Source organism: Bos taurus, chromosome 20 (assembly GCF_002263795.3).
Source record: "Bos taurus isolate L1 Dominette 01449 registration number 42190680 breed Hereford chromosome 20, ARS-UCD2.0, whole genome shotgun sequence".
Lineage (NCBI taxonomy): Eukaryota > Metazoa > Chordata > Mammalia > Artiodactyla > Bovidae > Bos > Bos taurus.
In genome coordinates, this window is record NC_037347.1 from 40,151,982 (window position 1) to 40,174,562 (window position 22,581).

General features: G+C 40.8%; 1 protein-coding gene across 1 annotated transcript in view; it reads left to right on the forward strand.

Moving 5' to 3' along the window:
• The window catches only part of ADAMTS12 (ADAM metallopeptidase with thrombospondin type 1 motif 12), a 390,694-nt gene that overhangs the window by 278,593 nt on the left and 89,520 nt on the right, over nt 1–22,581 (forward strand). The window contains exons 15-16 of the mRNA NM_001192609.3: nt 3,866–4,110; nt 5,768–5,906. Of these exons, the coding sequence (NP_001179538.1) occupies nt 3,866–4,110; nt 5,768–5,906 (384 nt within the window). The remainder of the gene's footprint in view (nt 1–3,865; nt 4,111–5,767; nt 5,907–22,581) is intronic.

Below are 22,581 nucleotides of genomic sequence, written 5' to 3' on the forward strand. Positions count from 1 at the left end.
CATGACTGTGGGCCTTTACCCTGGAAGTGTTCAGAGTCAGGAAGCCTCCATCTGTCCACTCGGCTGTTTCCACTGGTTTCTATTGGGTTGGCCAAAAAATTCACTCAGATTTTTCTGTAAGATCTTATGGAAAAACCTGGATGAACTTTTTAACCAACCCAATAACAAAAGAATCACAGTTGCTTATGGTGTGTTCCATGACTCCAGGCCCCTTCTACCCTCTTTTAAAATAATTGAGGCTAAAGTTCCAAATCCGGAGCAGTTTAATTCTCAAAGAGATAGCTGATGAATACAGTTATATGTGGCTCTTCCTCACTGTGATTTGTGAGCAGGTCAAATGCGGGTTTGAATCTGAACCAGACACCAGTGTGTCACTGCCATCAAGCCAGGCTTCAGAAGAGTGATCTGTCTTTCCCAGGTGAAAAAAACATCTTTCCTCACAGAAACCATGACATCTTGGCCTGCAGTGAGGATCGTCTTGCTTGCCACAAACTGACAGAACAAATTTTTTTAAAAAAGGAAAAGGCAATCTGGTAGTTGTAGATAAATTGCATGGGTTAACAATATGACCCCTTCATAAACACATTTTTATTTGAAGTGACAGACTGGAAACAAAATAAGCCAGTGAGCAAATCCCTTTTTTAGAATAGTTGGATAAGATGCATATTAGCACCAATAATCCACTGTTGCTCCTATGATATGTCCTCAGAAGTGAGGCCGGTCTTCTGCCCCATCCTCAAAGGTCCTGAATATTCTTTTAGCTTGAGATGTTTTAGATTCAGGGATGGTTTTTCCAGGTGATCTCCGTGGACAAAGAAGAGACTTTTTCTTTGAGGTCAAGATTATGTGTTTCCACTTTCCCCAACACTGGTGCAAAAGGATAGTGTTTACTGGGAAAAATGAAAGAAAAGTGATTTGCTGAATGAATATATTAATCATTCTTACTACTTGAGGGATATTCTTACTAACCCTGACATAGAATAAATGTCTCAATAACCCTTCACCTCTACAACTTTTTTATATAATTCTCATTTCTGTAAAGAAGACCCATGAATATGAGACATTTAAGGGGACTTTTTTCAGCTCTGTTCTACCAATCATACTTTTTCATTAAAAATGCTATTTTAGGTGTTTAACAAATCCTGGTTTTAGATGTGTGTGTGTGTGTGTGTATACACATATATATATATACATATATATATATTTACACACATACATCTGTGTGATGTAGCATAGATTGCCTCCTCTCGTGAAAACATTTCTTCATTCTGTAGATAGACAGATGGTCATTCCCTTCCACCTAAATGTCCATTAACAGTGTGTTGGTTAAAAAATGGGTTTATGTCATTTTGGCAGTTGTTAAAATGCTCAAAAAATGTGAAAAGATGTGTAAGGTACATTAAATTTAAAAAGCAATAGTTAAAATGTTCATATAGTATGATATCACTTGTTTAAAAAAGCATGTGTATATGTGTTTGTACGTGTAAAGAAAGGTTTTGAAAGAGAATCCAAGAGACTATTAAGTGCAATTATCTTTGGGATTTAAGACTAGGGGTGGAGGGAAATGGAAACTTTTACTTTTCATTTTACACTCCTCTCTATTGTGGGCTATTTTGTCACGTGTAAAAGAGTCTGTGGATATGTTATTGTTCTTTTTAAATCCAAATATCAGAATTTTATTTTTTGGGTTTCTCTTTGGTGTTCTTTTGCAAAAATATATTATAAATATGTATTACTTTTGCTCATGGCTAAATCTGCCTCAGTGTACATCTTCTGTCTACAAACTGTTCAGAAGCAGATATTCTATTCAATGAAATCTTTTATTTTAAATTTAATGTACTTCCCCTTTTAATATGGCAGAATCTACACACAATAAATATTTCTAATTTTAATATTTGTAAGTGGAAGATAAAAGGCAAACTCTTGGGGGTTGTTTTCTCATCTATTTCTCATAGCTTTTTAATTTTGTTCGGTTTTTTGTTTAAGACAAGGGATACGGTGGTTATCATACTATTTAATGGGCTTTCCAGATGACTCAGTGGTAAAGAATCCACTTGCTAATGCAGAAGACAGGGTTCAAGCCCTGGGTCTGGAAGATCCCCTGGAGAAGGAAATGGCAACCCACCCCAGTATTCTTGCCTGAGAAATCCCATGGACAGAGGAGCCTGGTGGGCTACAGTCCATAGGGTCTCAAAAGAGTTAGTCACAACTGAGCGACTAAACAACAGCATACTATTTAATGCCAGTTGACTTTTCTGCATGAGCTCTGCCGTGAGAAGCTCTGCTATGGCGGTAGGAAGCAGTGTTCCAAAGGCTTTTTAAACAATTGCATCACCCTCAATTACATGGGATAAATATTTTGCCCTGCTCGTTGTAAATTAGTGGTTTTGACCAACTGTCTCAGGTGAGTTTGTAAGGGCCTAGTACTTCATGCCCTACACTTTGGTTCCTTTGGATGGCAGCTGCCAGTTTGAAAAATAGAGCTGAAGTTGTGGTCTGTACCCAGCTTCTGAGTAAATCATTCCTGCTGGCCTGTTGTGGGTTTTAACGCCCAGGACTCTATGCTGTGTTCATGTCTGAGGCAGAGAAAGCAGTCAGGGCGCTTTTAGGTGACAGGGATGAGGGCTTGCTGGTCAGTCAGAATAAAACCTAGGATAATTCTGGTGGGAAATTACCAGGATGATCAAGATCTTAAAATCAAGTTTTGTATGGAAAAAGTAAAGGAACAAAGAAACTGTAGCCTAGAAATGGGCAAAATAATTGATTATCAGCGCTAGGAAGGATGCCAGACATCATCTCATTCAAGCTCCTTCCTTTTACAGATGACATTCAAAGCAGTTGAATAAGTTGATGGCCATCATGGAGCTTATTCGTGGTGATGCAGAAACTAGAACTGATGTCTGACTCCCATGCCCAGTACTCCTTTCCCAGTGCCTTCCCCAGAGTCTTTCCTTTCTATCACAGCTACGAGGTGATGAACATATGCTTCTTATGTTCTTAAGAAACATAAATAGGATGAATGCATAAAGGGCTTAGGTTAGAGTCTGGCAAAGAGAGGAAACCCTTCATGTTTTAATTCCATTTCTCGCCTTTAGGTCTCCTACCACAATAACCAATAAGCGAGGGTAAGACTGTAGCTAGAATTGATCATGGTCTTTAAGTGGATGTTCTGTTTTTTGAATGTTGGATTAGAACAGATGAGAATAAAACATAAGTTTATATTTCATCAAAACATAGGAAAATATGAAAAAAAAAAAAACCTTTTTAATGAATATAATTGTCCAGCAATATAAAAAGCTGGGCTCAGAGCTGAGTTTCTCATCATAAGTTGTATTCAAGTGTGCCAGGTGGCAATCAATCCAACATTCCCTACAGAATTCTCTTAATGAATTTAAGCTATGATTAAATTATTTCCTCGTCTGTCTTTAATTTTCGGGCAAAGAGGATAAGGCAAAAGATGTAGCCACTGCAAGTGTTCAGGAAGATTAATCTGATAGCAGCAACAAATGGGGAAGCAGAAATGCAAATGGGAAGCTGGCTAGGGGCTGTAACATTTTGAACTATCAATAGGAAATCACAGAAAAATAAATGCTGGATCAACCACAAAAGCTTCAGAATCTGATCTGCATTTATTTCACCTCTCCTCTCATAAAACTGATTATGTACTGAGTCACAAAGCTCCTGAGATTTCTACTCATGGCCAAGCTCCTTAAAGTTCCCCATGATTAGTGCATTTGCCAGTCTCAGTAACCACCCAGCAGGAAGACAAGGGCACTAAATGGTGGAGATGCTGGAAAAAGCATGAATAAAGGGTTGGAAACAGACTGTGTTCAGCTAAGCTTGCATGCCTCTCTTTTCTCCTTAGGTTATGTTGACATCGGACTGATTCCAAAAGGAGCCAGGGACATACGAGTAATGGAGGTTGAAGGAGCTGGAAACTTTCTGGCCATCAGGAGTGAGGACCCTGAAAAATATTACCTCAATGGAGGATTTATTATCCAGTGGAATGGGAACTACAAGCTGGCAGGGACCATCTTTCAATACGACAGAAAAGGAGATCTGGAGAAACTGATGGCCACGGGTCCCACCAACGAGTCAGTGTGGATCCAGGTAACACAGAAATGAAGGAAACTGCTGACATTTACACTAGTTAGGATCTTTGTAATTTTCTTTTCCAAAGTATTTGCTAGAGGATATGGCTCTAATGGTAAAGAACCTGTGTGCCAATGCAGGAGACATAAGAGATGCAGGTTCGATCCCTGGGTTAGGAAGATCCCCTGGAAGAGGGCATGGTAACCCACTCCAGGATTTTGCCTGGAGAACCAACATAGAGAGAGGGGCCTGGCAGGCTATAGTCCATAGGGTCGCAAAAAGTCAGACATGACTGAAGTGACTTAGTACACCTTCATTAATAATCTTTAAAGCTCCTTTTAGCAAGGAACAAGGGGGGAAAATCCTTTATTGCCTAAAATTGCTGCAACTCTCATGATGGAATGCCAGGGGCCCTAAGATCGTCCATGGAGGTCAGTTTCCAGTATGGTCAATGCAGGCTATTTATTTCAGGATGAATTTTTCCTTGGATATGAAAATGACAGCACCAGTCTATGTCAGCCTGTTATGAGTTTTCAAACAGCTTTCCAGCAGTGGTGATGAACTGACATGGTTCTTTCACGTGTTCTCATGTGGTTGTCCTCAAACAAAAGATTTGACTTTCTAAAACCCTTGGAGGAGAAATATATTTAGATATAGGATATGCTCTTCAAAGGCAGAAGTGATTTGTCTACCATACTGGCAAAGAACTATAGAAAAGGAGTGGGATAATTATACCAGCAGAGGCAAGGCAGGTTGGGGATTACGAATGGCCCAAGAGATAGTGACATCTAACTATATTCAGAATTTAGAGGTAAGTCATTTCAGAACCAGAGATCAGAGCATTCACAGAAGCTAGAAGTCAAGGCTTGACAGCCATGATCCATAAATGTCAGGAAACCTTACATTTTAGAGGCCCACCAGGGAAAAAAGTTTTATATATGGGGACCCGCAATTCCATGGAGCAACCAATCCACCATCTCTAATGTAAGATAAATCTATTTCAAACACCTGATAAGTAGATTGCTGCAGGAGAGGGAAAGGAGGAGAAGGTCCCAAATTCTGATTACAATTTTATGCTTTGGCTAAAACCCATGACCATTTTAACCCCAGAATTATATGCTGTAAAGAAATCAGCCTAAGAACTGGAAGAGGGCATCATAAAGCAATAACAACAACAATCAAATTAGTGTTTACTGAGTGCTAACTGTATGCCAGGCACAGATCCAACCATATCTAATCACCTAATGATTATTTATTTAGCCCTCATCAACAATCCTTAGTCATGCTGTGATTATCCTTACCTTGTTGATAAGGAAAGTGAGGCACAAAGAGATCAAGGAAATTACCCATAACCACAAAGTTAGTAAGTGTGCAAGGGCACAAGGTGACCTACCAGCTATTGTTGGAAAGGGTGCTCCGGTTAATCCCTCAGAATAATTCCCATATGATCAGATTTCCCATGGGAATTCAGTCAAGCAATAATAGATTGGGGCAGATTAGATGTAGATGTAGACTTAGAGGTGGAAGTAGACGTGCTTATTTAATGGCGATTGTTCCAGTGCGTGCCTTCGTGACTACTTTAGGGTGGTGGACATTGGGCAGGATTTTTATGTGACTGTGATTTGCAGTGTAAGGTCACATCGGAGTTCTGCATGACCCCTCTCTTGCCCTTTAGCTTCTATTCCAGGTGACTAATCCTGGTATCAAGTATGAGTATACAGTCCGGAAGGATGGCCTTGACAATGACGTGGAGAAGCTGGTGTACTTCTGGCAGTATGGCCGCTGGACAGAGTGCAGTGTCACATGTGGAACAGGTGAGAACAGATGCTCTCTCTATGAACCACGTCAGCTTCAGAATAAGCAATGGAGACAGTTCAAGCTGGCAGTTTGCACTCATGTCCCTGAGTCTGCAGGGTTCTACAAAGACGGCCCAGGGGCTTCTATGAGTAGTAAATGTGTCAGACGTGGTATAAACGAAGAGGCAGTTTTTTTTTTTTTTTTTTTTTTAATCAGCTTTATATACTATCCTCATGAAAGGTTTTATTTACATAAAGAGTTACAAGTCTTTTATTTATTTTCCATATTTGTTTATTTGGCTTTGCCGGGTCTTCGTTTCAGCATGTGGGATCTTTAGTTGTGCTATGCTAACTCTTAGTTGTAGCGTGTGGGATCTAGTTTCCTGACCAAGGGTGGGACCCAGGCTCCCTGCATTGGGAGCTTGGAGTCCTAGCCACTGGACTGCCAGGGAAGTCCCTACATGTCTTTTTATTTACTTATTTATTTATTTTTAACTGGAGGATAATTGCTTTACAGTATTCTGTTGGTTTCTGCCATACATCAACATGAATCAGTCATAGGTATACCCATGTCCCCTCCCTCTTGAACCTTCCTCCCACCTCCCACCTCATCCCAACCCTCAGGGGCATCATGGAGCTCAAATCTGGTGCTTAGCAACAACCTGTGTGTCTTTTTAAAAAGCAAAACATAAAGATTTATAACTGCTCTGGTTGAGGACCACAGAAGTCAAACCACCTACCAGAGGGATCCTTTCAATTATGGCCACATCCAGACCATAACCAGCTCTCGTGATTCCTAGCCCAATGGTCTTCTTCTGTCTCCAATTGATCAGTTTTTCATACCTACAGGAATAATAGTTTTCTCTCATAAAATCAAGCATTGGAGAGGTTCCTTGCTGTTAAGTATGTCAGGATAGGACAGGTTCTGCTGTGGTAACAAATCAAAATCTTAGGAACACAGTGAAGGTTTATTTTTATCCCATTCTAAACATAGGTCAGATGACCCTGCTTCGTCTTGTAGCTGAGACATCTGAAATTGCCCCACTGGGGGAGGAGAAATTGAAGAGGCAGATTGGCCCTTCATAACGGCCTTGGCCTGGAGTGATGCAGACCACTTCTGCTTCGGTTTCATTGATTGGCCTCAGCCCTGTAGGCACAGTCCAGCTGCAGACAAATGCTAGAAGCTGGACAGGAGCACGTGGACATTTGTAGAACATGGGCTCTCGAGGTCTCTGAAGGCAGGAGTTGGGGCTGTTCTGGTACTTGGGGCTCTTCACTCATTTAGGGGCTTTAATAGTAAACTCTAACTCTCTTTTCTTCTTTTGGATCCTGTCCAAGTCTGTTCTGGAATTTTCTGCCTCTGTTGTTACTACTGCCTATAAAATGAGGGCAACTAGCGCTAGTGGTAAAGAACCCGCCTGCCAAAGCAGGAAACATAAGAGAAGCAGCTTCGATCCCTGGATCAGGAAAATCCCCTGGAGGAGGGCAAAGCAACTCACTCCAGTATTTTTTCCTGATGAATCCCATGGACAAACTGGCAGGCTACAGTCTATCGCGTTGCAAAGAGTCAGACACGACTGAAGCGACTTGGCATGCATGTATACATTGTTACTACTGCCTATAAAACAAGGACGACTATATGCTGAAACGCCAGAGTCAGCAATACAGCAAAGAGAATCAAAGTGATGGAGTGAAGGAACCAGGAGAATACAGCCTCCTTCTCCCTGGCTTCCTCTCATGTACTTTCTCCACTTGTCCACTTGCTCCTTCTACCCCCTGCCCCCCAGGAGGTAATCATGGAAAGAGATCCAGCGACAGTGAAACAACTTCTGTATTACTAATTTCTTTCTTTCCCTCCTTCAGTATAGAAAACCAAGAGCTAACCGTTGGAATGGAGAAGGAAATGGCAACCTACTCCAGTATCCTTGCCTGGAGAATCCCATGGACAGAGGAGCCTGGTGGACTACAGTCCACAGGGTCGCAAAGAGTCGGACATGAGTGAGCACACAGCACACAACCCTTAGAAGTAACAGGTCATGTGTTCATTTCAAAGTGCGTGACATTTTGAAAAACCCCAAACCTCTAGAAATCTGTCCAGGTCAAATGTGCACTGATAGCAGCCTCAGGGGCATCCATAAGAGCCTTTCCTGCTGTTCCCACCAAGGATCCTGCCCCTGCTGCCCAGGAGGGCTAGACACACCGAGAAGCAAAAGCTACTTAAGCAGAAAATAAGAAAATATTTTCCTGAGGAACAGTTGTGAGGAACATGAAGTCATTGAGACTTCATTGTGGTTAACAAATACTTTTTCAATTTTGCATCCCTTTTGTTCTCTTTTCTGTGCAAGGATTGTTGTTACTTAGTTGCTAAGTTGTGTCCCACTCTTTTGCATCCCCATGGACTATAGCCTGCTAGGCTCCTCTATCCTGGGATTTTAAGCTTTAAGTTTGAATCATTTGTCCCAGGACACCACAGAGAGAAACTCAGCCAGTCCTGCCTTAGCAGGGCCTCCTCAGAGAAGAAGAGACATCATCCACCCCCTCCTGCTATTTCAGCATGGGTTGGACTCTTTGCGTGACTTGTGTGACATTTCAGAACAGGGGAAATACCATATAAATAGCTGATTGGCGTGAGAATCATAAAGATACATCTGCAGTTAGCAAGGAGATGCAACAGCCTTACCAAGAGTGAAGGGCCTTTGATTTTGATACAGCCTGATCCTTCAGTTGCACCTCGGCCAACTTGGGCAAATGTCACTCTGCTTATTAAACTTTAGCACAGTGATCATAGTGTCCACATGCTCACCTGAATTTCAGCCTCTGCTGTCTATTCAAATAGCACTGTGCTGTCTTCGTTCTGACAGAGAAGAGTGACAGCGTATCCACCTTCATACTCTCAGACATAGAGATTGAAATGCTAATATTTACACAGGACACTCACTGTTAAATATAAAGATGGAAGCATGCCCGAAACACTGAATCATTGGGTGGTGTATTTTTATGTCAGGTTAAAACTTTATATATTGTAAAACTAACTTAAATACGTTAATGAAATTTTTTTTTTTAAATCAGCACCCTAACACATATGCACTTTGGTATTTTGCTTTATTGCCCTTCAATATTCTTGTTTCCCATCATAAATCTTTATGTGAAAGAAAGTGAAGTTGCTCGGTAATGTCCAACTCTTTGCAACCCCGTGAACTGTAGCCTGCCAGGCTCCTCCACCCATGGGATTTTCCAGGCAAGAGCACTGGAGGGGTTGCCATTGCCTTCTCCAGTAGGTGTTTACAGTGTGTGCATGCAAATGGATTTATGTACACACACACACATGTTTTCATTTAACATCCTAACATAGGTAATTTTCCACGTATTATTCAGTCTCCAGAGCAATCATTTTTATGGACACATTATATTTCACTAGCAAGACAATTGGAGAAGGCAATGGCACCCCACTCCAGTACTCTTGCCTGGAAAATTCCATGGACGGAGGAGCCTGGTAGACTGCAGACCATGGGGTCGAGAAGAGTTGGACACGACTGAGTGACTTCACTTTCACTTTTCCCTTTCATGCATTGGAGAAGGAAATGGCAACCCACTCCAGTGTTCTTGCCTGGAGAATCCCAGGGACAGGGGAGCCTGGTGGGCTGCTGTCTATGGGGTCGCACAGAGTCGGACATGACTGAAGCGACTTAGCAGCAGCAGCAAGACAAAGCAAAATTCCCTTAGCCAGTTCCTTATTGATCATTACCCTCTAATGAGCATCTTTGGGCCCATGTAAAGAATTATCTCATTAAATGTTAATTTGTAAATATAATTTCTGGGTTCAAAAAGTAAGATATACCAAATATTAAGAAATGTATTATCAAATTGATTCCCATAGTAAAAGGGTTGCTAGTTTTACACTTTTTCACCAGAAAATATTTCAAACATCCCAGCAAAAAAAGGTGAATGCCATAACAAACTCCTGTATATCAACCACTCAAGTTAATCAGATCTTATTATTATGTCATGTTTATTTCAATCTTCATTTTTAAAGAATAAAAAAGTGCACAAATATACTTAAAGAGCACTCTTTAATTCCACTCTCTTTCCTTTCTCCCAGAGTTAACTAGAGTCAATGTTTTGTTTCCATGTGGGAGAAACACTAGAGGAATGGCAAAGAGAAAGAAGATCTTGGCAGTCATCTGGGGAAGTAATATTAGTGGCTTGAACTAAAAGTAAGGTGGTTCACACTGCTGTATTTAAAATGGATGACCAACAAGGCCCCGGTGTGTAGCACATGGAACTCTGCTCAATGTTATGTGGCAGCCTGGATGGCGTTGGGGGCTTGGGGGAGAAAAGATAAGTGTATATATATGGCTAGGTCCCTTCATGGTCTACTTGAAACTGTCACAACATTTTTTGTTAATCAGCTATACCTCCATAAAAAAGCAAAAGTTTAAAAGTAAGTAAATAAATAAAAGTAAGGTGTTACAGGTAGAAAAATTATACAAATGTGGAGATATTTAGGAGGTGGACTAGCCTGGACTTACTGGTTGATTCAGTTTATCTGTTGGTAGGGAGTTTTTTGAGCCTGGGGATGGTTGAAATGTTCTCCTTTCAATGTTCCCCTCTGCATAACTGGCTAAATGTGGTTTTACTCACTGAAGCAGAGAGATGTGACAAGAAACAGTTCTAAAGAGGAGTTTATAATTATGTGAGTTCAGTTAAAGTGAGTGTGAGATGTCCAAGTGAAAATATCCAAAGGCAGCAAGTAGCATGCTTATTTTAAAATATATGTCAGATTGCTGTCTTTTTCAGTTTGGACTGCTATTACAAAACACAACAGACTGGGAAGTTTCATTTCTTACAGTTCTGGAGGCTAGAAATTCCAAGGTCAAGGTGCTTACAGATTCAGTTCTCAGAGAATCTTCTGACTTGATGGCTATCTTCTCACTGTATCCTTACATGGCAGAGAGAGCAAGGTCTCCTGTGCCCCTTCTCCTTTACATAAGGGTGTCTGTTCTGTTATGAGGACCTTACCCTCATGACCCAATTACCTCCCCCATTACCCCACCTGCAAATACCATGACACTGGTGTGGGGGGGCTTCAACATATGAATTTTCATATGTTCAATAAATGTTCATTCCATAGCACTGTCCTATCAAACATATTTTATCCAGAGTAAATTCTTGTTGTAATTATTTACTGTCCTTCGGTTCAGTTCAGTCGCTCAGTTGTGTCCAACTCTTTGTGACCCCATAAACTGCAGCACGCCAGGCCTCCCTGTCCATCACCAACTCCTGGAGTCCACCCAAACTCATGTCCATTGAGTCAATGATGCCATCAAGCCATCTCATCCTCTGTCATCCCCTTCTTCTCCTGCCCTCAATCTTTCCCAGCATCAGGGTCTTTTCAAATGAGTTAGCTCTTCGCATGAGGTGGCCAAAGTACTGGAGTTTCAGCTTCAACATCATTCCTTCCAATGAACACCCAGGACTGATCTCCTTTAGGATGGACTGGTTGGATCTCCTTTAGGATGGACTGGTTGGATCTCCTTGCAGTCCAAGGGACTCTCAAGAGTCTTCTCCAACACCACAGTTCAAAAGCATCAATTCTTTTGCACTCAGATTTCTTTATAGTTCAACTCTTACATCCATACATGACCACTGGAAAAACCAGTGCCTTGACTAGACAGACCTTTGTTGGCAAAGTAATACCTCTGCTTTTCAATATGCTATCTAGGTTGGTCATAACTTTCCTCCCAAGGAGTTAGTGTCTTTTAATTTCATGGCTGTAGTCACCATCTGCAGTGATTTTGGAGCTCAAAAAAATAAAGTCTGACACTGTTTCCACTGTTTCCCCATCTATTTGCCGTGAAGTGATGGGACCGGATGCCATGATCTTAGTTTTCTGAATGTTGAGCTTTAAGCCAACTTTTTCACTCTCTTCTTTCACATTCATAAAGAGGCTCTTTAGTTCTTCTTCACTTTCTGCCATAATAGTGGTGTCATCTGCATGTCTGAGGTTATTGATATTTCTCCCCGCCATCTTGATTCCAGCTTGTGCTTCATCCAGCCCAGCGTTTCTCATGATGTACTCTGCATATAAGTTAAATAAGCAGGGTGACAATATACAGCCTTGACGTACTCCTTTTCCTATTTGAAACCAGTCTGTTCCATGTCCAGTTCTAACTGTTGCTTCCTGACTTGTATACAGGTTTCTCAAGAGGCAGGTCAGGTGGTCTGGTATTCCCATCTCTTTCAGAATTTTCCACAGTTTATTGTGATCCACACAGTCAAAGGCTTTGGCATAGTCAATAAAGCAGAAATAGATGTTTTTCTGGGTCTCTCTTGCTTTTTCAATGATATTATATTTCTTTATGGACTTTGAATTCTAATTTATAGGCTTGATTTGAGCATGATTTCCTATTTGTTGTTAAGTCACCAAGTTGTGTCAAATTCTTTGCAACCCCATGGACTGCAGCATACCAGCCCTCCTCTGTCCACCACAGTCTCCCAGAGCTTGCTCAAACTCATGAGTCAATGATGCCATCCAACCATCTCATCCTCTGTCACCTCCTTCTCCTCCTGCCCTCAATTTTTCCCAGCATCAGGGTCTTTTCCAATGAGTCAGCTCTTCTCATCAGGTGACCAAAGTATCGGAGCTTCACCTTCAGTCCTTCCAGTGAATATTCAGGGTTGATTTCCTTTAGGATTGACTAGTTTGATCTTGCAGTCCAAGGTACGCTCAAGAGTCTTCCCCAGCACCACAATTTGAAAGCTTCAACTCTTAGGCTCAACCTTCTTTATGGAAAAACTCTCCCTTTTGGTTTCTTTTTATTTTTCTCTTTCCTGTCCTTTTCCTCCCTTTACTATCTACATGCACCCACTCTTCCTAGTTTTGGCACTTTTTTCCTGACCACCCTGTGGGACTTCATTTTAGGACAGTACTTGTTAAGGTGGTTCAGAATTGCCTCTCCTTGTGACACTGAAAATACATTAGGAATTATCACAGAGACAGCAGGCAGCTTGGTGGAGTGTTTATGTGACAAGCTGAGTCCTTACTTTGCCACCTTCCTAGGCCTGAAGTTCAGGAGTTAGGATCCAAGAAGTTTGTGGTGAGGGTGGTCTCTTTCCCACCTCATGTGGAGCAGCTAAAGCTCTGAGACTTCACTGGAGCCAAGTACATGGCCACCACCCACAACAGCTTCTGGCAGACCCTTCACTTAAGTCCTGCTCACCCTTTTGCCAGGATTTTTACCTGCATTTAAGCATTGTGACATTTTGGTTTTCCCTTTGAAATAGTTATAATTGAATACTTTTTATAATTTTGCATATTACTGAACCACCAGTAACTTTACATATTTGTTGTTTTTGTTCAGTGAAGTCATGTCCAACTTTTTGCAACTCCATGGGCTGCAGCATGTCAGGCTTCCCTGTCCTTCACTATTTCCTGGAGTTTGCTCAAACTCATGCCCATTGAGTCAGTGATGCCATCCAACGATCTCATCCTCTGTTGCCTCCTAGTTCTTCTGCCTTCAGTCTTTCCTAGCATCAGAGTCTTTTCCAGTCAGTTGGCTCTTTCCCTCAGGTGGCCTAAGTATTGGAGTTTCAGCTTCAGCATCAGTCCTTCCAATGAATATTCAGGGTTGATTTCCTATAGGATTGACTGGTTTTATCTCCTTGCAGTCCAAGGAACTCTCAGGAGTCTTTTCCAACACCTACGAATTACTCTTGTCTATTTGGAGCAGAGAGCTACTAAAGTATAAATTCACTAAGATGTAATCAGTAATTGGCTTCTTATCTGGAAGAAGGCTTTGAAGGAGAACCAAAATGATATGTTCCAAGGGAAAGATAGAGCTCTGCCTCTGCTGGCTCAGTCTTGACCTGCCAAAAAAAAGGACGGGTGGGACATTGCCTGTGCCCACCCACCAAAGGCTGTCACACGTCTCTAAATCAAGAGGATTCCGCTTCCCAATCAGGCAACTTGTGTGTACAGTCAGCTTCTTCTAGCAACTCTATATCTGTTGGCTTCAAGAGAATGTTTTGCCTCCATATACATACCCCTTCTTCTTTTTTCAAAGATGAATTTAAACCAACATGCCTCCAGGAACAAGAACAAAATGAAGAATCCAAAAAATATAGTTAGGGAGAAAATTCAATAATTTTTGTTGAAATGAGTGAAGGACAAGAAGCAAGTTATGTTGATTATTGTAGGTACAGCATTCTGATTAAATCTGGCAAAAAGGCAGCCTGTTTTTTTCTGCTTTTATTTTATTAACAGTTGAGGTAACCAAGTTACTTAAAATGAAGTTTATGATTTAAAAAAATCCACTAAGATGTTATTTCCTTAGTCTATTTTAAATTTTTATCTTTGTTTGAGAGCAGAAATCCGTATGAAGAATTGGCAAGAAAATATTATAAATTTAGTTGGCTATCATCAAAGCCAGCCCACTTATTTCCCACAGCCCACTTTTCAAAGAGAACTCAAAGTATAACAACAACAGTGTCTCCTTCTGTTTGTGTTCATTCTTCTATCCCCTCTGCCATATTTGATTTTACTCCTGCTTTATCTGTGGGGCGTGACTTTGGGGTGACTCTGGGAGAATTTAGGATGAGCTATCCCTTGGGAAGGGTTGGAAGGGAATGGAAGAATGAGCACTACCATTCATTACAAGAGGCTTGTTGAAGAAAATTTACCCCAGTCACCCATCAAAAGATCAACCAGAAAAGTATAACCAATGAATTATCTGCGAAGGAACAGCTGCAGAAATGGCTTGACACAGATGCTGTGTTGACCTTTAGGAAGCTTCAGGACTCCTTACTAAAAAGAAATATTTTGGCAAAACCTCAAGCTCACTTTTGTAAGAATGTAAAAGCCATGGTCTTGCCCTGTTCTAACCTCAGCACTGCAGGAAGCTTCTAGTTGTAATGCATTCTAACCAAAACTGCCTCATGTCTAGTAAAACTTAGAGCAGTGGCACTACTCTGAGACAGTGAGTCGTCACCTCTGAGCGTGACCTCTGCCAGTTCTGTGCTCTGTGGTCTCCTCGATGCTGTGTTTTTAGGTGTAGAAGTACACCGATGACCTGCACCAAAGGGGGAACATTTCCCACTGCCCCACTCTGGACATCACCTGGTTTGGCTGAATTCTCTCTGGAGTACAATTATTGTCCCTTTGTTTAAGAAACATCGTGTTCTGATAGGAAAAGGTAAATACAATTCCAAAGACCATGGGAAGCTCCTGGAGATTGCTAGAACTGTTCTAAACTGCCTTAGAAACTAGATCATGTTCATTAGAAATAAATGCATGTAGAACAGATACCTACAGTCACTGAAACTAGTTCTTACAGGGTCTACCTGACAGTATTGCTATGAAGGCTCAAAATAATCATACATTTGGGATATGTCCACATATCCTTGATAAAGGGTGAGAATAATACATTAGGGCATGTATTTCTCTCTAATCCTGATAGGTGACCATATAGTGATTGTGCATGCTCAAGTCGTTCAGTCCAGCTCTTTGTGACCCCATGGACTATAGCATCAGGTTCCCTTGTCCATAGGGTAGTGCAGACAAGAATAGTGGACTGGGTTCCCATTCCCTCCTCCAGGCGATTTTCTCTACCCAGGGATCAAATGCACATCTCCTGCCTTGGCAGGCAGATTCTTTACCACTGAGCCACCTGGGAAGCCCATAGTGATGCTTAGAAGACAGAAAATCAGAGTCAGATACTTCATTGACTTTGTAAAATTGCACTTATCTTGGTGCTATTCCATCTGACTTTGTCCTCTGTTAATTGTCAAGTATGATTAAAAAAAGAATGAAAGTGTTAGTCACTCAGTCATATCTAACTCTTTGCGACCCCATGGACTGAGCCCACCAGGCTCCTCTGTCCATGGAATTCTCCAGGCAAGAATACTGGATGGAGTGGGTTGCCATTCCCTTCTTCAGGGGATCTTCCCAACCCAGGGATAGAACTCAGGTCTCCTGCATTGCAGGCAGATTCTTTACCATCTGAGCCAACAGGGAATCCCTTTGTCCTCTGTAATTGTCAAGTTGGATCAACCAAGTCCAGATATTAACCCCCCAAAAATATAAAAATATACATGTTTCAATATGTAGGACTTCATAAAAATAATAGGATTCATTGAGACAGATTTAGATATATGCTCTGGAATAAGGATTATATAGTTTACCATATGCATAAATATATAAAATAAACTACTAGTAGTACACAGTAGAGATCTGATAACTTTCTAGTTGCCTTTACTAATGAACTAGTGAGAACTCTTAGCCTAGAGTAGCTAATCTATTTTTTTTTTTAGTGTTTGCCCTAGAATTAGCAATACATGTTTACAGCTAATCCAAGTCCACTTTCAAATATTAATAGCGCTATACCACTTTATAGGCAGTAAGAATACCTTGTAATAACAAAATATCCTAGTTACTACTGCCTCTTGTCTGTTGTATCATTTCTGTCATTCATTTCATTTGTATATGTACCTAAGCCCATATACATATGTATCATATACACATAAGCATCATAATCAATACATTGTTGGTATTATTATTAATATTTTTAACAAACTGTTTTCTGTTAGATCAGCTCAGAATTTTAAAAATGCAAGTTTTTATTTAACCTTCATTTATTGCTTCTTTAATGCTTTTCCTTTTTTTAATATAGATCCAAATTTTTGATTTTTAATGCTTTCCTTCTTTCTTAACATTACTTTCCCACAGGTCTACTGGCAACAAATTCCTTCCACTTTTGTTTGTCTGAAACAGTATTTCTGCTTCTCTTTTGAATGGTGATTTCACAGGGTGCCCAATTCTAGGTTGCCATGGTTTTTTTCTCTCAACATTTCTAGTATTTCACTCCACTCTCCTCTTGCTTGTGAGATTTCTGAGAAGTCTTATGCAGTTTTTTCTTTGTGCCTCTGTGAGTAAGGTGTTTTTTCCCTCTGACTTGTTTCACAATATTTTTTCTTTGTCTTTGATTTTCTATAATCTGAAAATGATATGCCTAGATGTAGTTTTTTTGGCATTATCCTGGGTCTGTGGTTTGGTATCTGGCATTGTTTTTGTTCATTCCTCAGTCATGTCCGACTCTTTGCAACACCATGGACTGCAGCACAACAGGCTTCCCTGTCCTTCACCATCTCCCAGAACTTGCTCAAACTCATGTCCATTGAGTCGGTGATGCCATCCAACCATCCTGTCCTCTGCCGTCCCCCTCTCCTCCTGCCTTCAATCCTTCCCAGCATCAGGGTCTTTTCCAGTGAGCTGGCTCTTCACATCAGGTGGCCAAAGTATTGGAGCTTCAACTTCAGCATCAGTCCTTCCAATGAATATTCAGGATTGATTTCCTTTAGTGTTGACTGGTTTGATCTCCTTGCTGTCCAAGGGACTCTCAAGAGTCTCCTTCAAACCACAGTTTAAAAAGCATCAATTCTTCAGCGCTCAGCTTTCCTTATGGTCCAACTCTCATATCCATACATGACTACTGGGAAAACCATAGCCTTGACTAGATGGATTTACTTGTTGGCAAAGTAGTGTCTCTGCTTTTTAATATGCTGTATAGGTTTGTCATAGCTTTTCTTCCAAGGAGCAAGCATCATTTAATTTCGTGGCTGCAGCCACCATCTGCATTGATTTTGGAGCCCAAGAAAATAAAGTCTGTCACTGTTTCCATTGTTTCCCCATCTATTTGCCATGAACTGATGAGACTGGATGCCATGATCTTAGTTTTTTGAATGTTGAGTTTTAAGCCAGCTTTTTCACTGTCCTCTTTCACCTTCATCAAGAGGGTCTTTAGTTACTCTTTTCTTAATGTTTCAGTTCAGTTCAGTTCAGTCACTTAGTCGTGTCCGACTCTTTGTGACCCCATGAATCGCAGCACACCAGGCCTCCCTGTCCATCACCAACTTCCGGAGTTCACTCAGACTCACATCCATCTTATCCTCTGTCGTCCCCTTCTCCTCCTGCCCCCAATCCCTCCCAGCATCAGACTCTTTTCCAATGAGTCAACTCTTCGTATGAGGTGGCCAAAGTACTGGAATTTCAGCTTCAGCATCATTCCTTGCAAAGAAATCCCAGGGCTGATCTCCTTCAGAATGGACTGGTTGGATCTCCTTGCAGTCCAAGGGACTCTCAAGAGTCTTCTCCAACACCACAGTTCAAAAGCATCAATTCTTCACGCTCTCAGCCTTCTTCACAGTCCAACTCTCACATCCATACATGACCACTGGAAAAACCATAACCTTGACAAGATGGACCTTTGTTGGCAAAGTAATGTCTCTGCTTTTCAATATGCTATCTAGGTTGGTCATAACTTTCCTTCCAAGGAGTAAGTGTCTTTTAATTTCATGGCTGCAGTTACCATCTGCAGTGATTTTGGAGCCCCCCAAAAATAAAGTCTGACACTGTTTCCACTGTTTCCCCATCTATTTCCCATGAAGTGATAGGACTGGATGCCATGATCTTCATTTTCTGAATGTTGAGCTTTAAGACAACTTTTTCACTCTCCACTTTCACTTTCATCAAGAGGCTTTTGAGTTCCTCTTCACTTTCTGCCATAAGGGTGGTGTCATCTGCATATCTGAGGTTATTGATATTTCTCCCAGCAATCTTGATTCCAGCTTGTGCTTCTTCCAGCCCAGCGTTTCTCATGATGTACTCTGCATATAAGTTAAATAAACAGGGTGACAATCTACAGCCTTGATGGACTCCTTTTCCTATTTGGAACCAGTCTGTTGTTCCATGTCCAGTTCTAACTGTTGCTTCCTGACCTGCATACAGATTTCTCAAGAGGCAGGTCAGGTAGTCTGGTATTCCCATCTCTTTCAGAATTTTCTACAGTTTATTGTGATCCACACAGTCAAAGGCTTTGGCATAAACAATAAAGCATAAATAGATGTTTTTCTGGAACTCTCTTGCTTTTTCCTTGATCCAGTAGATGTTGGCAATTTAATCTCTGGTTCCTCTGCCTTTTCTAAAACCAGCTTGAACATCAGGAAGTTCACGGTTCACATATTGCTGAAGCCTGGCTTGGAGAATTTTGAGCATTACTTTACTAGCATGTGAGATGAGTTTAGTTGGTGAAATTCAGGTTCCCATGGTGGTCCACTTATGAGTCTCTGCTTTGGGAAGTTGGGAATCTGTGACTCCCTCTATTCTTCTATGTCTCAAGTCTTGAAGATAGCAGTTTGACCTATACCCTTTCCTCTCACATGCTCAAGAATAGTTGGTTTTTCAGTCTGTCCAGGTTTTTTACTTGTCATTACAACAGAGTGGCAACTTCCAAGTTCCCTACATATGGAACTTTTAACCAGAATCCTTTCCAAGGTAGCTAATCTAATGTTCTCGTATTCTGCTGGTCATCTTCATTGCATCCCATCCCTTTTTTTTTATCACATGCGGCCAGCAGAGATTAGTCCCTTCCCTGTTTCCAGGACCTTAATTTGGTTCCCTAATAATGTACTTTCTGGGGATTTCTCAGTTGGTTTCTCTGAAGGCTGGCTTTGCTCAGTATGTCTTGAAATTGCTGGCTGACTGCTTTCTTGTTAACCTGTGAGTTTTGTGAGATGTTTCTGGCCTCTGCCTCTTTTTTAAGCATGTGCTTTGACTGATGTGCACATAGCAGGTGTAGAAGAGGAATTATAAGCAGGAAAGAGTACTTCCTGATCCTAAGTTTTGAAAATGGATCCCATCTCATTCCATTACGCATTCTTCAAGCACCAGCAATGCTCCTATTTGAGTATATCTTATGTACTTATTTTTTCTTTAAAAATTTCTTTCTGACGGTGACAGTCAGTATATGTAATCAGTTCATTGGGATTTCAGGGAGGAGGAAACTATTGGCCTTAAGTCTTAACCAGTGTTGTAACAAGTGTGGGTTTCAGCAATGGATAATAATAAAATCAAACCTCATTAGTTGATGTCCAATTAATATTTTTACTTACTGAAGTCAGTTTCAATGTCCTTTTGAGCTAGAGAAACAATCGTATAAATCAGGGTCCCGCTGTTTGTAGTAAGAAGCTTACATTATTGGAGTATGAGGACAGGATGAGTTAGATTTGCTCTATTCCTTGGTATCAGAGTGTGAAGCCAACCCTGACCTCACAACATTCAGAAAACAGAGCTGTGCAGGCAAATAATGTCCCATGATTAGTGAGTGGGTTACAAAGAAGCTTCACGTTCAGGTTAAAATCTTTTCTCAGGGACCTAACATGCATTAAGCACTGTGCCAGGACTTAGGGGACATCATCTTAGATACATCATGTATATATCAGAGTGTATGCATCATTTATATCCTCACAGAAACCTTATACAATACTCTCATCAACATGAGGATGAGGACAATGAGGTTAGAAGAGGTTAGAAAGATTGCCCAGGATCATTTGATACAAGTTAAAAGCAGGATTCAAAACCATTTCTAATTCCAGTGGTGGTGGTGTTAATGTTGACATTGTAGTTGTTGAAGACACACACACACACATCAATGTGTTTGAGCTCTTGCAGTGATGGGATTCAAGTTCTTCTTGACTGAACCTTCATTATGAAGGACAGATCTGAATTCACTGATCAAGGAAATCAGAGATGAAGGGAGTCAAGGAGCCAGAAAATACAAAATGTATGTTTACTGGGAACTGAAATTGAAAGTTGATAGATTTAGATGGACTTGCCAACAAGACATATAGTTATATAATTCCTATTCTTCCCATCTTCTATGAAGTTAAATGTTATTTCTGTTTATTTAAGAGAATTGTGGCAGTGTTTGTTTTCATCTCATATTGTTATACTCAAGGTTATGTCCAGTTTTAGGAGAATTATCAATTTGTGTGCTAGTGTAAAATTTAACGTGTACTGCTTAACTTACTCTCAAATGATGGTTTTTTAAAAAAGATCTTGTTCTTTGTCAGATTTTAAAGACTTGGTATACAGTACTTTGAATCTCTTTCAGATGCTGTGATTAAATATTCAGGGCTTGAGTATCTTTGATCTTAAGTTAAAATAATAGGAAATCTTACATTTTCTGCCACAGATCATTACAATAAGCTAAGTCTTCAGTTTATCCCCTCATAAATTAAATTTTTGAGTCAGAAAAATCTTGTATGAGCTAAATTAACAATATAACAGTCTCCCTTTATTTTACAGTCTCAATATTGAATTGAGAATATGATGAACTGTATTGTCCTGTTTAATTATGTTTTGGTTTTGGACATAAGAAACTTGTTCTTTATATCAAAGATGATCAGGTTCAAGTGTATATGAAGATAATTTTTTTAATTAATTTTATTTTATTTTTTAACTTTACAATATTGTATTGGTTTTGCCATATATCGAAATGAATCCGCCACAGGCATACATGCGTTCCCCATCCTGAACCCTCCTCCCTCCCCCCTCCCCATACCATCCCTCTGGGTCGTCCCATTGCACCAGCCCCAAGCATCCAGTATCGTGCATCGAACCTGGACTGGCGGCTCATTTCATATATGATATTATACATATTTCAATGCCATTCTCCAAAATCATCCCACCCTCTCCCTCTCCCTCTCCCACAGAGTCCAAAAGACTGTTCTATACATCTGTGTCTCTTTTGCTGTCTCTTATACAGGGTTTATTGTTACCATCTTTCTAAATTCCATATATATGTGTTAGTATACTGTATTGGTGTTTTTCTTTCTGGCTTGCTTCACTCTGTATAATAGGCTCCAGTTTCATCCACCTCATTAGAACTGATTCAAATGCATTCTTTTTAATGGCTGAGTAATACTCCATTGTGTATATGTACCACAGCTTTCTTATCCATTCATCTGCTGATGGACATCTAGGTTGCTTCCATGTCCTGGCTATTATAAACAGTGCTGCGATGAACATTGGGGTACACATGTCTCTTTCAATTCTGGTTTCCTCAGTGTGTATGCCCAGCAGTGGGATTGCTGGGTCATAAGGCAGTTCTATTTTCAGTTTTTTAAGAAATCTCCACACTGTTCTCCATTTTTTTAAAAGTAAAAGTTCTTAATTAATCTCTCACTGTGTGTTAGTCACTCAGTCGTGTCTGACTCTTTGCAACCTCGTGGACTGTAGCGCACCAGGCTCCTTTGTCCACAGAACTCTCCAGCAAGAAAATGGGAGTGTGTTGCCATGCCGTTCTCCAGGAGATCTTCCTGACCTAGGAATCAAACCAGGTTCCTTACATCACAGGTCAATTGTTTACCTTCTGAGCCTCAAGAAAGCCCCAACCGCTCACTGCTGCTGCTGCTGCTAAGTCACTTCAGTCGTGTCCGACTCTGTGTGACCCCATAGATGGCAGCCCACCAGGCTCTCCCGTCCCTGGGATTCTCCAGGCAAGAACACTGGAGTGGGTTGCCATTTCCTTCTCCAATGCATGAAAGTGAAAAGTGAAAGGGAAGTCGCTAAGTCAAGTCCGACTCTTTCTCGACCCCATGGACTGAAGCCTACCAGGCTCCTCCGTCCATGGAATTTTCCAGGCAAGAGTACTGGAGTGGGGTGCCATTGCTTTCTCCAAACTGCTCACTACCAGTGTCTAAAAAAGTTTCCTATATGTTTACAGCTTCACGGTGACATTCTCATTGCTATATGTGGAGACAGTGACTCAGATTCCTCTATAAAACTTTGGGTTTGATTCTCATCTATTTAGAATGTGATTGATTTCCACTTACTGCCCTTTTCAAGTAAATACTTATA